Genomic DNA, 17,811 nt, shown 5'->3' on the forward strand with positions numbered 1-17,811 from the left:
GCGATAATCGCGACCATCACCAGGTTGCTCGCACAAGCTGTGGGTGGTCACCCACAGCTGTGCGAGCGGCCTGGAGGCCGGAGTTTTAAAAAAAAAAGGGACGCCCTGATTCAGATTCTAACTGTTGTCACTGTTGTGTATTTGGTCTAATTTTCTGTCTCTCTCGTATTTAAAGTTTATACCATAGTAGGCAGGTAACTATGAAGTTTGTTCTCTCTGTTTCTTTCTAGGCTCTACCTGCAGTTGTTTGTGTCTCATAATTGCACTTCTTTGTAATTTGTTGTAGTAACACCAGCTCCAACATGATGTATGAAGTTTCTTGTAATAGACCATTAGCCCTTTTTGCCATTACATCTGATTTCTACTTCTAATGGAACCACAGATGCTGTAGCAGTGTAGTGTATACAATGCTTGGGTACAACGGAACAAGTATTTCTTATTTACAAATTCACCATTTACATGGTAACATTTTGTGACTCATTTAGAAAAGAATAGGACATTTAACTGTTTTTAATTTTTTTTGTATGATACGCATTTTGGTATTGCACCAAAAATGTATACGCATATGAACATACAATGGGCTCAATCCAATTAGGAGCCAAGGGGGCGAGTTGCCGATGTAACGGCGATCAATTTGACCCCCTTGCGGTCCAATCTTACCCAGGACTCGCACAATTTTGCTTGCAGCAAAAATGTGCAAGTCTATCTATACCATACGTGCGGCATACAGCCGTGAGTAATTCACTTCTAAATGGATCGAGCCCAATATATTTAGTTTATTTCGCATATAATTGACTTGCATGAGGTGCAAATATATGCAGTGATGATGACTAACAATGACTAGACCAGGCTAAAATGTCAGACCAGGCTAAAAGGTTAGAACCAAAACATGGGAGTCCGTGCACATCTCTACTTTTAACTCACTTAGGAAAAAATGTACGTAAAAAATTGTATTTATGTTCTTATGTTCAGTTGGACACATTGGACTCAAAACCGAGAGCAGTTGCACCAGGCGTATGTCAGGCATAGTACAATATACAAACAGAATTTGCCAATTTTCTTTTCTGCAGTAGACTGCAACATCACATAATTAATGAGAATATACATCCACAACATAAAATGTTGCTACAATACTAATAGATTAAGGGCCTGATTCAGAGCCGGACGCTCTGACCAGAGCACTCGCTCTGAATCAGGGCCCTCCTACCTAAACTTGGAGCGGCCTCTTGAACACTCGCATAGCTGTGGGTTACCACCCACAGTTTATGCGAGCGTCCATGATGATGGTCGCGATGGTCAAGATGGTCATCGGGCTTGCGACGAGACCCTGCGGTAGGGTCTTGTGGCCACAAGTCCTGGAGTGATTTTGGCTCTATCAGAGCCAAAATCACTCCCACTGACAACACTAGTGATGTTAGTCGGGCCGGACCCAGACGGTAGGCGTTCCCATGGGAACGCCTCCGTCTGGCAGCCACGCCCCCGACACGCCCACCAAAGGGGGCGTGCTGTCACTCACCATCGACAGCATGCCCCCTTTGGTGCGAGACCCCGAGCGACGGCTACCCCGCCGCTCGCCGGGTCTCGCGCATGCGCACGACGGAGCTCCCTCCTTCGTGCGCATGCGTATTTGGGTACCATCGAGCTGCTTGCGAGCGTCCTGCGCTCGCGAGCGCGTCTGAATGAGACCCTAAGTACAACTGAGAAGTCAATCTGCAGTTAGCCAAACATATGGCTAGTTAGTGCTGCTGATAGTGATCATCACTGCATATATTTGCACCTGACCGCCAGCACCAGCAGAGCTATGCATCCTGACAGGGGTATCCAAGTATGGAGGGGTAAGTTATGATTTTAATATATTTCTTATACTATATACTTTCCTATTTTGCTACATTTAATAAGGTTACTGTGGATGTATGATGATTGAAGATGAAGACACACCAATTGGATTCACATTGGATGACACGAAACCTGATGGTTCTGCACCTGCCATCATAGGGTACGAAGGGAATAAATAAGGGATAACCTTTTCACAATTCATTAATGTAAAGCAATTGTCTACGTGCCTGCAATCTTATATGTCTCCATCATACATCATATGGTTTGGGGTCGTGTTGAATGGTCACCTGGTGAAGGGGCCTAATCCATTGCCATCTTAACAGTATTGTAGGCCCTGAGCAAAGCAATGTATTTGGGCCCCTACCCACCCATTCACGGGAATACATTTAAAAAATCATAACTTAGCCCTCCTGCGGCCCCGCGCTGTCACATGCTTCTATCCAATGAATTTCTGTCAGCATTCTGATTGGTGGATAGGTCCAACCATCACCAATCAGCATGCTGGCAGCCCTTCAATGTCTTACTGTAAACTGGGAGGCAGGTAGAGAATGCTGCATTCTGATTGGTGGATCGCTCCAGCCATACACCAATCAGCATGTTGACAGATGTTCACTGTGTGGCTGCAGGCTGAGAGGCATGTAGGGAATGCTGCCTGGCTGCGCTGATTGCGTGTAATTGACAATTAGAGCCACTGGGGAGCATCTTTCTCTGCATGCTTCTCAGCCAGCTGCCGTACGCACAAAGCGTGCAGCTGCACACCTCATGCATAGAGCAGCTGGCTGAGAGGCAGGCAGAGAAGGATGCTCCTCAGTAGATCTGATTTGTGGATTACACAAAATTAGAGCAGCACATGTTACCTTATAGAAAGTGTGATGGTAATTTTGCACGCTATACAGTCCCCAGCACTTTATCGGTATAGTGGTTCCTGTTTCCCTGCAGTTACACAGGGGCCTGGCTCTGTGTCAGCTGGTCCGGAGCAGGTGATTGCAGGAGCGAGGCATTATTTGGGGACGGTGGTATCACTCAGTGGTACTTCAGTACAAAGTGACCTGCAGGTACCGAACATACACCAACATTTCTGCAAACTACAAGAGGATCTCTCCACTGCTGCCCCGCACAGCACAGGGGAAGGGACCATCAGTCGCACAGACGGTATGCAATCGGGAAGCCGACTGCCTAAATACCGGCAGCCGGCTTCCCGACTGTCATATCCCGGCAAGGGTGAAATGCCGGGCGTCTAGATGTAGACGCCCGGCATTTCCCCGACGCCGGGAGACTGGCGCTCGGCATCCCGATCGTAGCGATGCCGGGCGCTGCGAGCGGACAGCCGCGGGGGGGTGGGATAGGTTTAGGGCTTAAGGGGGGGAATTAGGGTTAGGCACCCCCCCGGGAGGGACTTAGGGTTAGGCACCCAGCGGGGGACTTAGGTTTAGGCAGCAGGGAAGGGGGTGGTTAGGGTTAGGCACTTAGAGGGGGGATTAGGGTTAGGCACTTGGGGGGAGGTTAGGGTTAGGCACCCTAAGGAGGGTTAGGATTAGGGGGGGTTAGGTTAGGTTAGTAGATACCTATCCACGATCGGGATTTCCAGCGCTGTCGGGCTTCCGCTGCCGGGATCTCTGCTGATGTCGGGATGCCGCTGCCGGGAATCAATTGGTATTTCATACCAATTCCGCACAGACACATCCGGAACATCTCCGAAGGCCCCTAGAATTGTGGGGACTTGGGCTAGTGCCCATTGTGCCTATACGTTGACCCTGCCCTAATCACATAGCTCTCACACCTGCATATATAACAAATTGACATGCATCACTGCTACAAAGAAGACTGGTTATAGCTTACTCTGCAATAACTAGCAAACTGTCTATTACTAGCTTTTAATTTTAACAGCTATCATGCTGCAGAATTTAAATATGTGAGATAATAACGACCTCTACATGAATATATGTTCCCCAACTGTGTAGTCTCTTATTTAATTATAGTAACTTCCTATTAGTGGCAAAAGGGTTTTTACTAATACTTCAAAAACTGTTTTAATTAGTTATCATTTTACAGGGGGGAGGGATCTATTTGTATGTTCTTTAGAGTAATAGGGCTGTCAAATGTGTAAAAGAAATCTGGGACACTTGTGAAATTATATTTTCTCATTATTTGACATAGGATTCCTAGAAAAAAGATCATTACCTTATGTTTTGGTCCTCACAAAATTCTCTAGGACCATTGAGACCTACTGTATGTTTAATTTGTAGTTGCCGTGACTTTATATTATTTGACCCATACATTCTTCATTTATGTATGTATGCCTTCTTTTTCATGCTGTATCTATGGGCAAATACTGTATTTCATTGAAAGCATTTGTTTTTTTTCTGTAGCTTCATTTTGTCCAGGAAAGCATCGTTAATGGCAAATCTGAGCAAGGAAGAAAGGTATTTTTGATTATCTTTAGTGCTAATGTAGGTGTGGCATTTACAACAGCGATTTTAAAATTATTTTCTACATATAAATGTAAAATTACTACAATGATGCCACTGTATGTATAGTACTGGCAATCATAAAAACAAAGAAGCATAAAGAATAGTGCAAATAATGATTAAAATTATCTCAAAGAACAATAGAAGGGTATTAACATGCCACAAAAAAAATAATATACACAACCGCTCAAAGTTTTTTCCTATTTTTATTGAAATTTACACATTTAATGCCCATTTTACTCTGAAATGAAGCATAGAAAAACTAAACAATTGGTGATAACAAATCACAGAATCATTTTGTTTGACAAAATTGGATCTTAACTTTGACTGCTCAAAGTAGCGACTACTTGCAGATCTATCCGCCAAACACACTCATGGCTTCTTTCTATAATGGAAATCAAATATTGTTCAGGAAGTTTTTTCTACCACTGTTGCAGATATTCCCACCTATGTGTTGCACCTGTAGGTTGCTTTCAATATATTGTCCAGTTCATCCCAAGGTTTGGAGACTGTGCTGGCCGTTGCATGATTTGAAGCTTACCGTCTTTTCCTCAAAGATGGTTCTGCCATAGCCTAGCAGTGGTTCCCAAACTGGATTCATTGAGGTCCAGGAACAAATGAAATAATTTTTGGTCAGTGTGATAGGCAAAACCAATGCTAGTGACTGCCAATCATAAAATATGTGGACAAACACAACCGCAACCCTGTCCACCATCAAACTGAACGTAAGGGTGACAGGTGAGCAGAATTTACTTAATTTAATATTTTTTGCTGAATTTATCATTAAGAAACATTTGGCCTTGGGTTGCGTGAAAACAATTCTGATATTCTACAGGGTATATTTACTAAAGTGCAGGTTTCTAGAAGTGCAGATGTTGCCTATAGCAACCTATCATATTCTGCTTAACATTTATCTAGCACCTTCTAGAAGATAATAGCTAGAATATGATTGGTTTCTATGGGCAACATCTCTACTTCCAAAAACTCACACCTTAGTAAATATACCCCTAGGGTGCAGTGATTCAAGAAAGTTTGGGAACCACTGGCTTAAAGGAATGTTTTTGGTCATGATCTTGTTAGATGAACCATTGACCAACTAGGCATAGACAAGAGAGTATTGCATGTCATTGTAAACTGCTGTGGTAGCTCTATTGGTTCAAGGTGCCAGTCAGCCTGTGCAAGCTGCTAAATCAGGATCCAGAAAAACTCACTCAGACCATCACGCTTCCTCCTCCATGTTTGACAGTTGGTGTCACAGAGGTTTCTGTACAAACAGGCAGTGTTTTGCAATTAAAAGCATTGCCCTTGTATATTTTGGGCTTAAACAAAATGGAAAGCAGCACCTTTATTGGTCAAGTAATATTTGCAGGATATCCCCCAAAACACCCATATTAAGTTTCCCCCAAATGTATCTATGAGGGGCCATAGCAGATTTTGCAGATATCAGCCCTCATAGGTTTCTAATGGGGTTGCTTAATTTCAGAATTTTACCAAACTACGGAAAGCAAAGCATTCCGGAGCTTGGCTTCAGTGTCTAATGCCATCAGATGGCATTAGCCATTGTATCCTCTAGGCTACACTCTGCAGAGTTTACTAGCAAAGGGATCCATAGGATCCTGGCACTTCCCGCATGCATGCACAGAACCGCACTGGGGCCCGAAGGAGGAGAGACCAAGGTTCTACCCAGGAAGCAAAAGAAATGTGACAACAAATGAGGGTGATGCGAGAGATTGGCGCTAACTTAATATATGACTTGTAGAATAAAGGAAAAAGAAAAACACTTCCCTTAGGGTTTGCTCTATTTGTTCCTCACTAGATATTCATATCATAATAAATTAAAGTTGAAATCATCAGAGTGCACCTTTATGAAACAGTCATTCATATAATAAAATTAAGTGTGATCAGAAAATGAATTGTGACTGTGGTCTTGATTCAGAGTTGTGATCTATTACATTCGCAGCTGAAATTTGTCCGCAGCCTATTTGCAAAACTATGAAAATGCCTTCCAACAGACTCCCTGTCTGAACTAGTGTTCAATAAAGATTAGCGGGTTCGGAATTTAGAGATCCGGGGCGAGAACCGAATGTGCGTTCGGTTCCCCTGACCGCCTTGGATCTCAAACCAAGGCAAAACCTCAGAGTCGAAATCTCGTGGCTCGCGAGCTTTCGTCTCTGCTATATAAGGAGTCCCCGCGGCGGCGCCATTTCACTCCGTCTGTGGAGGGTGAACAGGGAGGATGGGTAATGTAGGGCTGGTGCTGTCTGCTGTGTCCATCTGGGCTGGTGCTGTCTGCTGTGTCCATCTGGGCTGGTGCTGTCTTCTGTGTCCATCTGGGCTGGTGCTGTCTGCTGTGTCCATCTGGGCTGGTGCTGTCTGCTGTGTCCATCTGGGCTGGTGCTGTCTGCTTTGTCCATCTGGGCTGGTGCTGTCTGCTCTGTCCATCTGCGCTGGTCTTGTATGCTGTGTGCATCTGGGCTGCTATGCTGTGTCTATCTGGGCTGGTAGCATGCTGCCTGTGTCGTCAATCGCTGCTGCCTCTGTCAGGGGTACTCCGGGCCCCAAGTTCTGGACAAAAATATATATATAAAATAAAAAGTGTATTTTTTTTTGTGTGTGTGCGTGTGCATTAGCTGCCCTTATTATCAGACAGCAACCTAGTGCTGCCTGTGTCATCAATCGCTGCTGCCTCGGTCAGGGGAAAAAAGGTGATAGTGAAGTGTAAAGAATAGATGTGTAAAGATAAATCAATAAGTGTTAATGAAATGAGAAATAATTAAAATGACATAAATAATAAACAAACAATTAGAAAAGTGATAAAAAAATATCTATGTGAATTAAGTGGTGATGCCCTGAAAAAGGTCCAGCCAGAACAACTCCGGGGGCCCCACTCCCAAACCCAGTGCTGCCTGTGTCATCAATCGCTGCTGCCTCGGTCAGGGGTGCTCCGGGCTCCAAGTTCTGGACAAAAAAAACAATAATAATTGTATATTTTTTTCTGTGTGTGTATGCGTTAGCTGCACTTATTAGCAGACAGCAACCTAGTGCTGCCTGTGTCATCAATCGCTGCTGCCTCAGTCAGGGGTGCTCCGGGCTCAAAGTTCTGGATAAAAAAAAGAATAAAAAGTGTATTTTTTTCCTGTGTGTGCGTGTGCATTAGCCACACTTATCATCAGACAGCAGCAACCTAGTGCTGCCTGTGTCATCAATCGCTGCTGCCTCGGTCAGGGGTGCTCCGGGCCCCAAGTTCTGGACAAAAAAATAAATACAAAAAAAAAATAATTGTATTTTTTTTTCTGTGTGCGCTAGCCGCACTTATTATCAGAAAGCAACCTAGTGCTGCCTGTATCGTCAATCGCTGCTGCCTCGGTCAGGGGTGCTCCGGGCCCCAAGTTCGGGACAAAAAATAAATAAATAAATAATAAAAAGTGGGGGTTTTTTCTGTGTGTGCGTGTGCGTTAGCCGCACTTATTATCAGACAGCAACAACCTAGTGCCCCTTTCATTTTTTTTAAATGGCCACATGTTAGTGCCGCCCATAGCTGTCACTTAGTTTAGTCAGCCAGCTAGCTGGATGCAACATTTTGGCCCTAGGCCTAACCTAGATGAAAAAATCAATATTGTGAGCTGTGAGGTGGTCAAAATTGATTGCAAATGACTGGGAATAAATGTTATTAAGGTTAATAATACTGTAGGAACACAAACATGCCCAAATTATGTGGTTTTACCTGTTTTTATAATTTTTTTTTAAAAAGATCCAGATCCAAAACCAAAACACGCAAGGGTGGTTTTGCAAAACCAGATCCAGATCCAAAACACGAAGAAGATACTGATCCAAAACCGAAAACAAAAACAAAACACGGGGGTCGACGCACATCCCTAGTGTTCAATGGACTGAGCAAATGCTGTTATATCTAGATTCTTTATCTGTGTTGTGAGTAGTTCCGCCAGAGGTTGGCTTTCGGCCACTGCCCTGACTCCACCCAGGAATATCCTTGGATCTCAGTGGGGTTCTCAGGACATTAGGGTTATGGATACTTTGTGAATGCCATCTCAAGCTTCAGCTCACATGTGCGCAGTAAGTCTTTCCACTGCGTTTCGCATATGCAGCATTGCAAAACATCGCTCAACTGTGAAAACATCTACATTGCATACAATTTTGAATCAGGCCCTGTGTTCTTGAGTGGGTACTATGAACCCCACTTGGTAATATACTTACAATAAAAACATTTTTAATGATCCCATCAATTCCCTTTTGTCCAGATGACTCCCATTGGTATGGTTCTTATATGGTTCTTATATGCATTTTTCAATCCTATATGAAAAAAAAACAGGCTGAATTCCCTGAATCTAACAGTACTTTTCGCCGTTCTCAGTTTCGCTGGGTCCTTTGCAATTGAATACGTCAAATCGCGGTGACAACTGCAACACTTTTCCGGAGGCCAAACTGGCGATGACGGCGAAAACTCTGGCATGCGAAAAGTCCAGACCTTTTTCGCCGGCAATTGAATACGGGGGGGGCCTATGAGTTAAAGTCTCGTATTTCTATTTCAGGTGTTTGGAACGCAACTGAAGTTTACTATGAGGTCTGTATTTTGCACACCTGGCAATTCCTAAAACTCTGAAAACCCTTTGCCCAAACAGGGTTATTTGTACTAAAAGGTAATGTTCTCCTTACCAATTTATGTTTGACGTTCGGAGCCCTTCTATAAATGAAATCAGCTTTATGAGGGATTCTACTTTTTCGTGTTGGATCATTTAATAAGAGGTGCCAGTTTCTTATTCATATGTCTTCCATTTTTTGTGTTGTCCTGTATTTCCTGTAATTAATGACCAGTTGCAATCCTTTTTGTTAGTAATTGTTGTTGTTGTTGGTTTTTTCTGGATCTATAAGTGTCACTATGTCTGTTTTTATTATTTGGATTTCACTGTCTTGGTAGAATTTTAGCTTTCATTTATGATCCTTACTGCAGTTGTGCCTAAACTTAAAAACTTGGCTTTTTGCAACCCCATTGAGCCACCTTTCATGGTACTCGCTATTAGTAGAAATGTAGTTGTTTGAATCTGTGAGTTTATTGTAGTTTTTTTGTTTCTATATTTCCATCTCCCACATATTTCTCCAGATCCAAAAAGTATATATTATGTTGACTGATGTTAAAATTCAAAGAAATGCTCATATACAGTCAGGTCCATAAATATTGGGACATTGACAGAATATTCATATTTTGTCCTCTATTCACCACCACAATGGCTTTGAAATGAAACAAACAAGATGTGATTTAACTGCAGACTTTCAGATTTAATTTGAGGGTAATTACATCCAAATCAGGTGAACGGTGTAGGAATTACAACAGTTTCTATATGTGCCTCCCACCTTTTAAGGGGCCAAAAGTAATGGGACAAACTAAACAATCCTAAATCTAACTTTCACTTTTTAATACTTTGTTGCAAATCCTTTGCAGGCAATTACAGCCTGAAGTCTGGAATGCATAGACATCACCAGACGCTGGGTTTCATCCCTGGTGATGCTCTGCCAGGCCTCTACTGCAAATGTCTTCAGTTCCTGCTTGTTCTTGGGGCATTTTCCCTTCAGTTTTGTCTTCATCAAGTGAAATGCATGCTCAATCGGATTCAGGTCAGGGGATTGACTTGGCCATTGCATAACATTCCACTTTTTAGCCTTAAAAACTCTTTGGTTGCTTTTGTAGTATGCTTCAGGTCATTGTCCATCTGCACTGTGAAGCACTGTCCAATGAGTTCTGAAGCATTTGACTTAATATGAGCATATAATATTGCCTGAAACACTTCAGAATTCATTCTGCTGCTTTTGTCAGCAGTCACATCATCAATAAATACAAGGGAACCAGTTCCATTGGCAGCCATACATGCCCACGCCATGACACTACCACCACCATGCTTCACTGATGAGGTGGTATGTTTTGGATCATGAGCAGTTCCTTTCCTTCTCTTCTCTTCCCATCACTCTGGTACAAGTTGATCTTTGTCTCATCTGTCAATAGGATGTTGTTCCAGAACTGTAATGGCTTTTTTAGATGTTGTTTGGCAAACTCTAATCTGGTCTTCCTGTTTTTGTGGCTCACCAATGGTTTGCATCTTGTGGTGAACCCTCTATATTCACTCTTGTGAAGTCTTCTCTTGATTGTTGACTTTGACACATATACATCTACCTCCTGGAGAGTGTTCTTGATTTGGCCAACTGTTGTGAAGGGGTTTTTCTTCACCAGGGAAATAATTCTTTTGTCATCCACCACAGTTGTTTTCCGTGGTCTTCTGGGTCTTTTGGTGTTGCTGAGCTCTCCGGTGCGTTCTTTCTTTTTAAGAATGTTCCAAACAGTTGATTTGGCCACACCTAATGTTTTTGCTATCTCTCTGATGGGTTTGTTTTGATTTTTCAGCCTAATGATGGCTTGCTTCACTGATAGTGACAGCTCTTTGGATCTCATATTGAGAGTCGACAGCAACTGATTCCAAATGCAAATGTCACACCTAGAATCAACTCCAAACCTTTTACCTGCTTATTTGATAATGAAATAACGAGGGAATAGCCCACACCTGTCCATGAAATAGCTTTTGTGTTGATATTCCCATTACTTTTGGCCCCTTAAAAAGTGGGAGGCACATATTGAAACTGTTGTAATTCCTACACCGTTCACCCGATTTGGATATAATTACCCTCAAATTAAATCTGAAAGTCTGCAGTTAAAGCACATCTTGTTTGTTTCATTTCAAAACCATTGTGGTGGTGAACAGAGGCCAAAATCTGAAAATTCTGTCAATGTCCCAATATTTATGGACCTGACTGTAAATGCTCATACGTGTTTTTGTGGAATTTGTTTCTTTTCTTTTCTTCTGTTTCTTGTATGCAGAATAATTTCTTTATTGTTATTTTCTTTATCATTTTTTCTACATCGATGAAAGTGGTAAAGTGATCAAGTTGGGGCAAACTTTACTCCCTTTACACGTTTTCTTTTTTCTTTTCTACCTAAGTAAAGATCTATTTGCCCAAATTGAAAATTCTACCAATGGTGGATTCATTGGGTACTTTGGCCCTGATTCAGACCCACTCGCAATTGGGCGTACGTACGTTCGGCGTACGTAAAAAAATATTTAAATTCAAGCACTCGCTCGTATTTTCGTACGCAGCAAAAAATCCGCCCCAAACTCAGCCGACCCCTCCTCTAACTAACGAGCGTGCCAAATAGCGAGCGTACTTCCCCGAAATGGCTTGAAGGGAACGCACGCACAAGTACAAACCGGAAGTGGGACTGTCAGATTCCGATGACCTGCTCGTTTTTTCTGCCTACCTCCCTCAATCGTATCATGCCAATCAATGTATCAATTAGCTTAATTGTTTGTTTTTTTCAACACAATGCAATAAACTTTAATCTTGTCCGTGTTTGTATTTGCTCGCAGAATACGTACGGCTGAAACCTTCGCTTTTATTGTTCAAAAGACATGTTAGCCCCCATTAAACAATTGTTCTATTTGTTTGTCTCCCCACAATTTTTCTGTGGTTCATTTCGCTTACGCATGTCACTGCATCAAGCCTATCATAACTCTCAAGAGATTTGTGGCCCTGTCGAACACATGACTCATACACTAACCAATAGAATTTGTCCTGTTAATTTCCCAAATACATTAGCCAATCAAATTTTTTTGGGGTGCTTTATTAAAAATATGTTGCCAAAAAAACACCATTGCCATCATGAGATCCGCCGCATTCACCAGGCGCGAACTGCTGGTGCTGACGGAGGTGATGGACAGGCGGATCACCAGTCAGCCTCCACCCATCTCAAATAGGCAAAAGCGTTCCGCATATGCGGAGGTACGTCGCCGCCTGCGCTCCTTCGGCTCACGCCGACATATTGGCCAGCTGGAGCGTAGGTGGTCGGACCTGCACCGGCGGACACCCCGCTTGCTGGCATGCTTTCGCATGCAGATTGCGGAAAGTAAGTGTTCTGGACTGTGGTTTTCAAGTTTATCTTGTGGGCCCTAACTGCGTGTGCATGTTTTCATGTCTGTCCTATTGAGTCATTGTAGTCATATCTGCATGTGCATGTTTTCATGTCTGTCCTATTGAGTCATTGTAGTCATATCTGCATGTGCATGTTTTCATGTCTGTCCTATTGAGTCATTGTAGTCATATCTGCATGTGCATGTTTTCATGTCTGTCCTATTGAGTCATTGTAGTCATATCTGCATGTGCATGTTTTCATGTCTGTCCTATTGAGTCATTGTAGTCATATCTGCATGTGCATGTTTTCATGTCTGTCCTATTGAGTCATTGTAGTCATATCTGCATGTGCATGTTTTCATGTCTGTCCTATTTAGTCATTGTTTTTTGTTTTGTTTTTTATTTGTTTTTTTTTTTTGGATTCCTGTTGAAACTAACCACAATATTTTTTTCATTTTTTAGGGGCACAGCAAACACTACGGCGGCATCGCCAGACAAGACGCCGGTCCCGGCCCCTCTCTCCAACCCCCAATTCGTCAATTACCCCCTCCTCCCCAGACCCTGTGGCCGACATTTCAGGCCTACTTCCCCTCCAGCCCAATTCCCCCTCTCCTCCATCCGTCCCTCCTCCAAATACCCCCTCCCAGGATTCCTCAAACACCCTGCCCCTAGGTTTGGGGAATATAGCCACCTCCGAGGTGGTCCAGGGAGTGGCTTCTGGCTCTGGCGTTTTGGAGAACGGTATGTTTTTAAATTTTATTTTGGCCACCACAAACTGTTTGTATGTAATCATGTGTCGTCCCCATTTTTGTTGGCTTTCTGTCGCCTTAGGGTATTTTTGGGGGTTGTCTTTACTTGTTCCTGCTGATGTCACCATACACATATCACACCTGTGTGCCTTTTTTTAGGGCCCTTGTATTTTTGGCCTACGACATTTTGGGGTGCTGCGTTTTATCCGTGTAATGTTTTTTTTGCCCACAAGCTTTTAAGTTTTGGTTTGCTTGTTTGTGTTTTTTTAGAATGTTGCTTCATTATCGATTTATTAATCCCCAAACTTTTGTCACCCACAGAGGAACAGAGGCGTCGGGAACAAATATTTAATTGTGTGGGCCGTATGCGGGAGCAGGTCACCGGGCTTATGCAGGGCCTTGACCATCTGTTGGTCCTCCTTAGGAATTAGTTTTTTTTTTTTCTAATTGTTTCATAATAAATCAGTTTTAAATCAAGCTCTGTCTCATGCGTTTGGAGTAAATCCAAGATTCTTTACACTTACATAAGTGGACTCTTCAAGCAAGGATTGCCACAGAATCTCACTACAGATTGTGTGTTGTATTTTGAATGCAAACAGGCACAAGAAACACCTCCCAGTACCAATGTCATTTTCCTTTTTTGTGGTGGTCAACATGATAGTTTACACCATTTTTCAGGTTCCTATTTGGTGGCCAAACTGCTTAGGACAATCTTACGAAGGCAACTGATTGTACAGGATTCCTTGGTGTGTTGGTTAGTACCCCGAAAACATATTAAATTTTAGCTCCACTTGCTTCATTACTGGGTTACCCCTTAGGTAAAATTAACGTTTGGGAGTTTGTTTACACTTGCTTCTAACGTGCCCAAAAAGGAAACAAAGTACACTCTCCAAATATTTAATCACAACAGAAATCAAAATACAAAGTGGTCACTCACAAACAAAACACACAGTGATAATCAGAAATACACCACATACCAAAAACACGAAACAAACACACAACAAATCAAGAACTGGTTGACGAAGGTCCATGCCCACATGATTTCAAAAATATGGCGTTGCAATATTGGTGTCAGAATATATTCCCGAAGTTTCCACATAAAGGTTTTTGAAGGGTAGCAGGAAGTAGTCATCGTGGGAGTGCCAAAGATTATGCAAACAAACAGAAGATGGTGCAAGAATTAATATCAAAAAAGATGAACGCTAAAAAACCGTAACACATTGGGTATACACACTGTTGTTTGGTCAATAATTACCTAAAATATCGGGCCACCACATCATCGCGTATGGCCCCCCCACATACTGACCTCCGACCAACCTCAGGGGGGCCATCCTCAGGTAAGGCATCCTCTGGCTGCATTGGAACACCACTCCTTATGGCGATGTTGTGAAAGATCCCACACAGGACCACAATTTTCGAAACCATATCCGGCAAATACATGAGCTCGCCACCAGAGCGGTGGAGGCATCTGAATCGGCCTTTTAAAAGGCCGTTACAGCGCTCCACCACTTGCCTGGTGGCTGTAAGTGCGGTATTAAACTCACTTTGTGGACCTGGTGTGGGAGCCAAATAAGGAGTGAGCAGCCAGGGCATGCAAGGGTATCCACTGTCTCCTGTGAAAAAGAATAGACAACATCAGGATCACTGTGTATCAAGCTTAACATTGTTATGTACTAAAGGTCTACACTTACCCAGAAGCCACGCATCACCAGCTTGTAGGTTGGTTAATTTGTGCCATATCCCTGATTGCCGGATGACGAAGGAGTCATGTGCACTTCCTGGTAATTTTGCATTCAGGGACAGGATCTGGAGGGAGGCATCACATACCACCATTACATTCAGGGAGTGATAGTGTTTTCGGTTGCGAAATATTGCCTCCAGCCGTGCTGGAGGCTGAAGTGGTATGTGAGTACCATCCACAACCCCTATGATGTGTGGGAAGCCAGCTATTTGGTAAAAATTGGCCTTGGCCACACTAAGGGCACCCATATCCAAAGGCATTTTAATAAAATGATGGAGGTGCTTGAAAAGTGCCTCCATCACTGCCCTCAGGATCCTGGAAAAGGAGGATTGTGAGATGCCCGCCACTATTCCCACCGTTGTTTGAAACGATCCTGAGGCACAGAAATGTAACACCGCCATAAATTGCGTAAGTGGTGGTATTGCTGTTGGACTGTCAATTTGCCGCTCAAGATCACTCTCTATTAATGAGAGAGTGTCTATGATGATTTTGGGAGGAAGACGGTAGCGTCTTAAAACCTCATCATCGGGCATTCCAAAAAGGGTGACACGTGTTCGAAATATCTGGGGCCTTGCACGCCTACGATGCCTACGCCTGGGACGAGATTGAGGTTGGTCGGCTTCCGGGAGCATGGCCAGAACAATCCGCCCAAGATCAACCTGAAATGGCAAGATTGGAATGTAAGGCTTTGGACCCACCCCAAAAGAAAATTAAGAACAATTTAGCTTGATGATACCATCCATTGCTGCTTACATGCCGGGGTATTGTCATGATACTGCCAAACTGAAATTAATCCCAAAAATAATTTGAAAAATTTTAGTGTGTGCATTTATGTTTCTAAATTTTGTGATAGACAAAACTTAAAATATGCGAAACACACATTTGGCCAAAGAGCAAAATGACATTGCACACAGTACATCAAAATGGGTTGAAATGTAAGCCAAAAAAACGAATGGGCAACCACCAAAAATTTTACAGGATTAATAAGCATTTAAAAATGCGCTAATTAGTTCGCAAATACAAGTTAATAAACAAACTGAGAAAAATGCGCTAATTAGTTCGCAAATACAAGTCACTATACAAACAGAGAAAAATGCGCTAATTAGTTTGCAAATACATGTTAATAAACAAACTGAGAAAAATGCGCTAATTAGTTCGCAAATACAAGTCACTATACAGAGAAAAATGCGCTAATTAGTTCGCAAATACACGTTAATAAACATACTGAGAAAAATGCGCTAATTAGTTCGCAAATACAAGTCACTATACAAACAGAGAAAAATGCGCTAATTAGTTCGCAAATACAAGTTAATAAACAAACTGAGAAAAATTCGCTAATTCGCAAATACAAGATAAAAAATGGACTTACCAAGAGCAAATATATAAGATTCCAAATCAAAAGGTCTTTGGGTCCGAAATTAAAAAAATGCTAAAAGATATGAAATTATGGATCACAAAATTAAAAACAAGAAGAAACACAATGAGACACCAATTGAACCAAAGTTAGACTTCACAAAACTTACCAAATCAAGAAACGAGGCCAAAAAAAAATATACAAAAAAAGCGAACGGAAAATTAAAACGCAAATCTAGCAAACAAAATAAACTCCAAACGCCAACTCCTTTATCCGCAAACAAGAAACTCCAACCAAGGTAACCTCCAACAATCCAAAAACGCTACCTCGATTCGAGACACACCAAGCCATAAATAGTGTTTCGTTTCCCGCACAAATTAAGGAGGGATCATAGGAACGCACAATCAATGATGCGGCCGCAAAATAAGGACGCATGTATAAATACGTCACGAAAACACATTTAAATTCTGGTGTATTTCTTGTTTGGACCTCAGACATGGCTACAGACCAGGGAAACAATGCCCAAGAGTCAGGCGGTAAGTCTTTCATGCATTTTGTATCAATGATTAATTTGAAACATAAGATTGGGCAAGTTGTGAATTTGAGAAATCTGAATATTTACACAAATAGGTGAGGAGGATGACATGGAAGAGGCTGCTGGGCCCAGTATTCCGGCCAAAGCTGCAAAAAAAAAAAGGCAGCCACATTTCACAAGAAAGGAGATGGAGGTTTTGATTCAGAAGTGTGTGGACATCCTGCCACAGGCAGACAGGAATATGAGTATAAGCCAGAAGTGGAGAATGTGGGAAGAGGTAGCCGTTGCTGTCAATAGGGTGGGTGATTATGTCCGTCTAGCCCGGGATGTCAAACGGCGGTAAGTAAACACTTGCCCCCCCCTAAAAACAAACCCCATTTTAAACAAAAGGATAATGGCTTCCATTTTTTCCCACAGATGGGCCGACTTCAAATATCGCCTAAAGCAAAAATTCGCGGACAGGGCTAGGCATGCAAGGGGGACAGGTGGGGTCCCACCCCTTTGTCATTGGAGTTGACGGATTTAGAAGAGCTGGCACAGGGGTGTGTGCAGCCTGTGGAGGTGTTTGGCGTGTCCAACATGGATGCGGACATGCCAGACTTTGCGGCTCCTCATGTTGTCCCAGGTAAATCTTGTGATGTCACCAACTCTGAAATGTTAGAGTGCCAATATGTAGATTCTAATGTGAGTCTTTTCTCATTTTTCCTAACAGAGACACAGGCGGATGAGTCTGCTCCAGAGGGGAGCCTTGGCCGTCGAATTTCTGCTGGCTCTGCAGGGGAGGAACCAGTACATCCGGCTGAGGACCCTGCAGAAGCCAGTCCAGGGCAATTCCCCTCGCAGGCAGTGGCCTTCCTCACAGAACTCAATTTCAAATCGGATTTCCATACGGAGATTCTGCAGAGGATGGACGCCAGTCTGCTACGGGTGGCTGAGGCCCTGGAGCAAAATGCTGCGGCCAACGTGACCATTGGTCAGGCCCTGGTGGAAAATACCAGGGCCAACATCCGCATCGCCAATGCCCTGGAGCAGCTCGTTCGCCAGCACATGGTGGAGCCGACCTCCCTTCCTGCCGGAACATCAGGATCCTCCACCTCTGGCACAACATCAGCCAATCCTCCAAATGTGCCTAGCCCTGTGCCTAGCCCAGAGGCCAC

At 43.1% G+C, this 17,811-nt stretch overlaps 1 protein-coding gene across 4 annotated transcripts in view; it reads left to right on the forward strand.

Moving 5' to 3' along the window:
* LOC148508169 (amine oxidase [flavin-containing] A-like) overlaps positions 1-17,811 on the forward strand; it is a 125,667-nt gene that overhangs the window by 80,297 nt on the left and 27,559 nt on the right. For all 4 annotated transcript variants that reach the window (XM_088444909.1, XM_088444908.1, XM_088444907.1 and 1 more), the window contains 2 exons: positions 1,900-1,996; positions 4,206-4,259. In XM_088444909.1, the coding sequence (XP_088301035.1) occupies positions 1,900-1,996; positions 4,206-4,259 (151 nt within the window). The remainder of the gene's footprint in view (positions 1-1,899; positions 1,997-4,205; positions 4,260-17,811) is intronic.

Source organism: Taudactylus pleione, unplaced genomic scaffold (assembly GCF_031769625.1).
Source record: "Taudactylus pleione unplaced genomic scaffold, aTauple2 ptg000374l, whole genome shotgun sequence".
Taxonomy (NCBI): domain Eukaryota; kingdom Metazoa; phylum Chordata; class Amphibia; order Anura; family Myobatrachidae; genus Taudactylus; species Taudactylus pleione.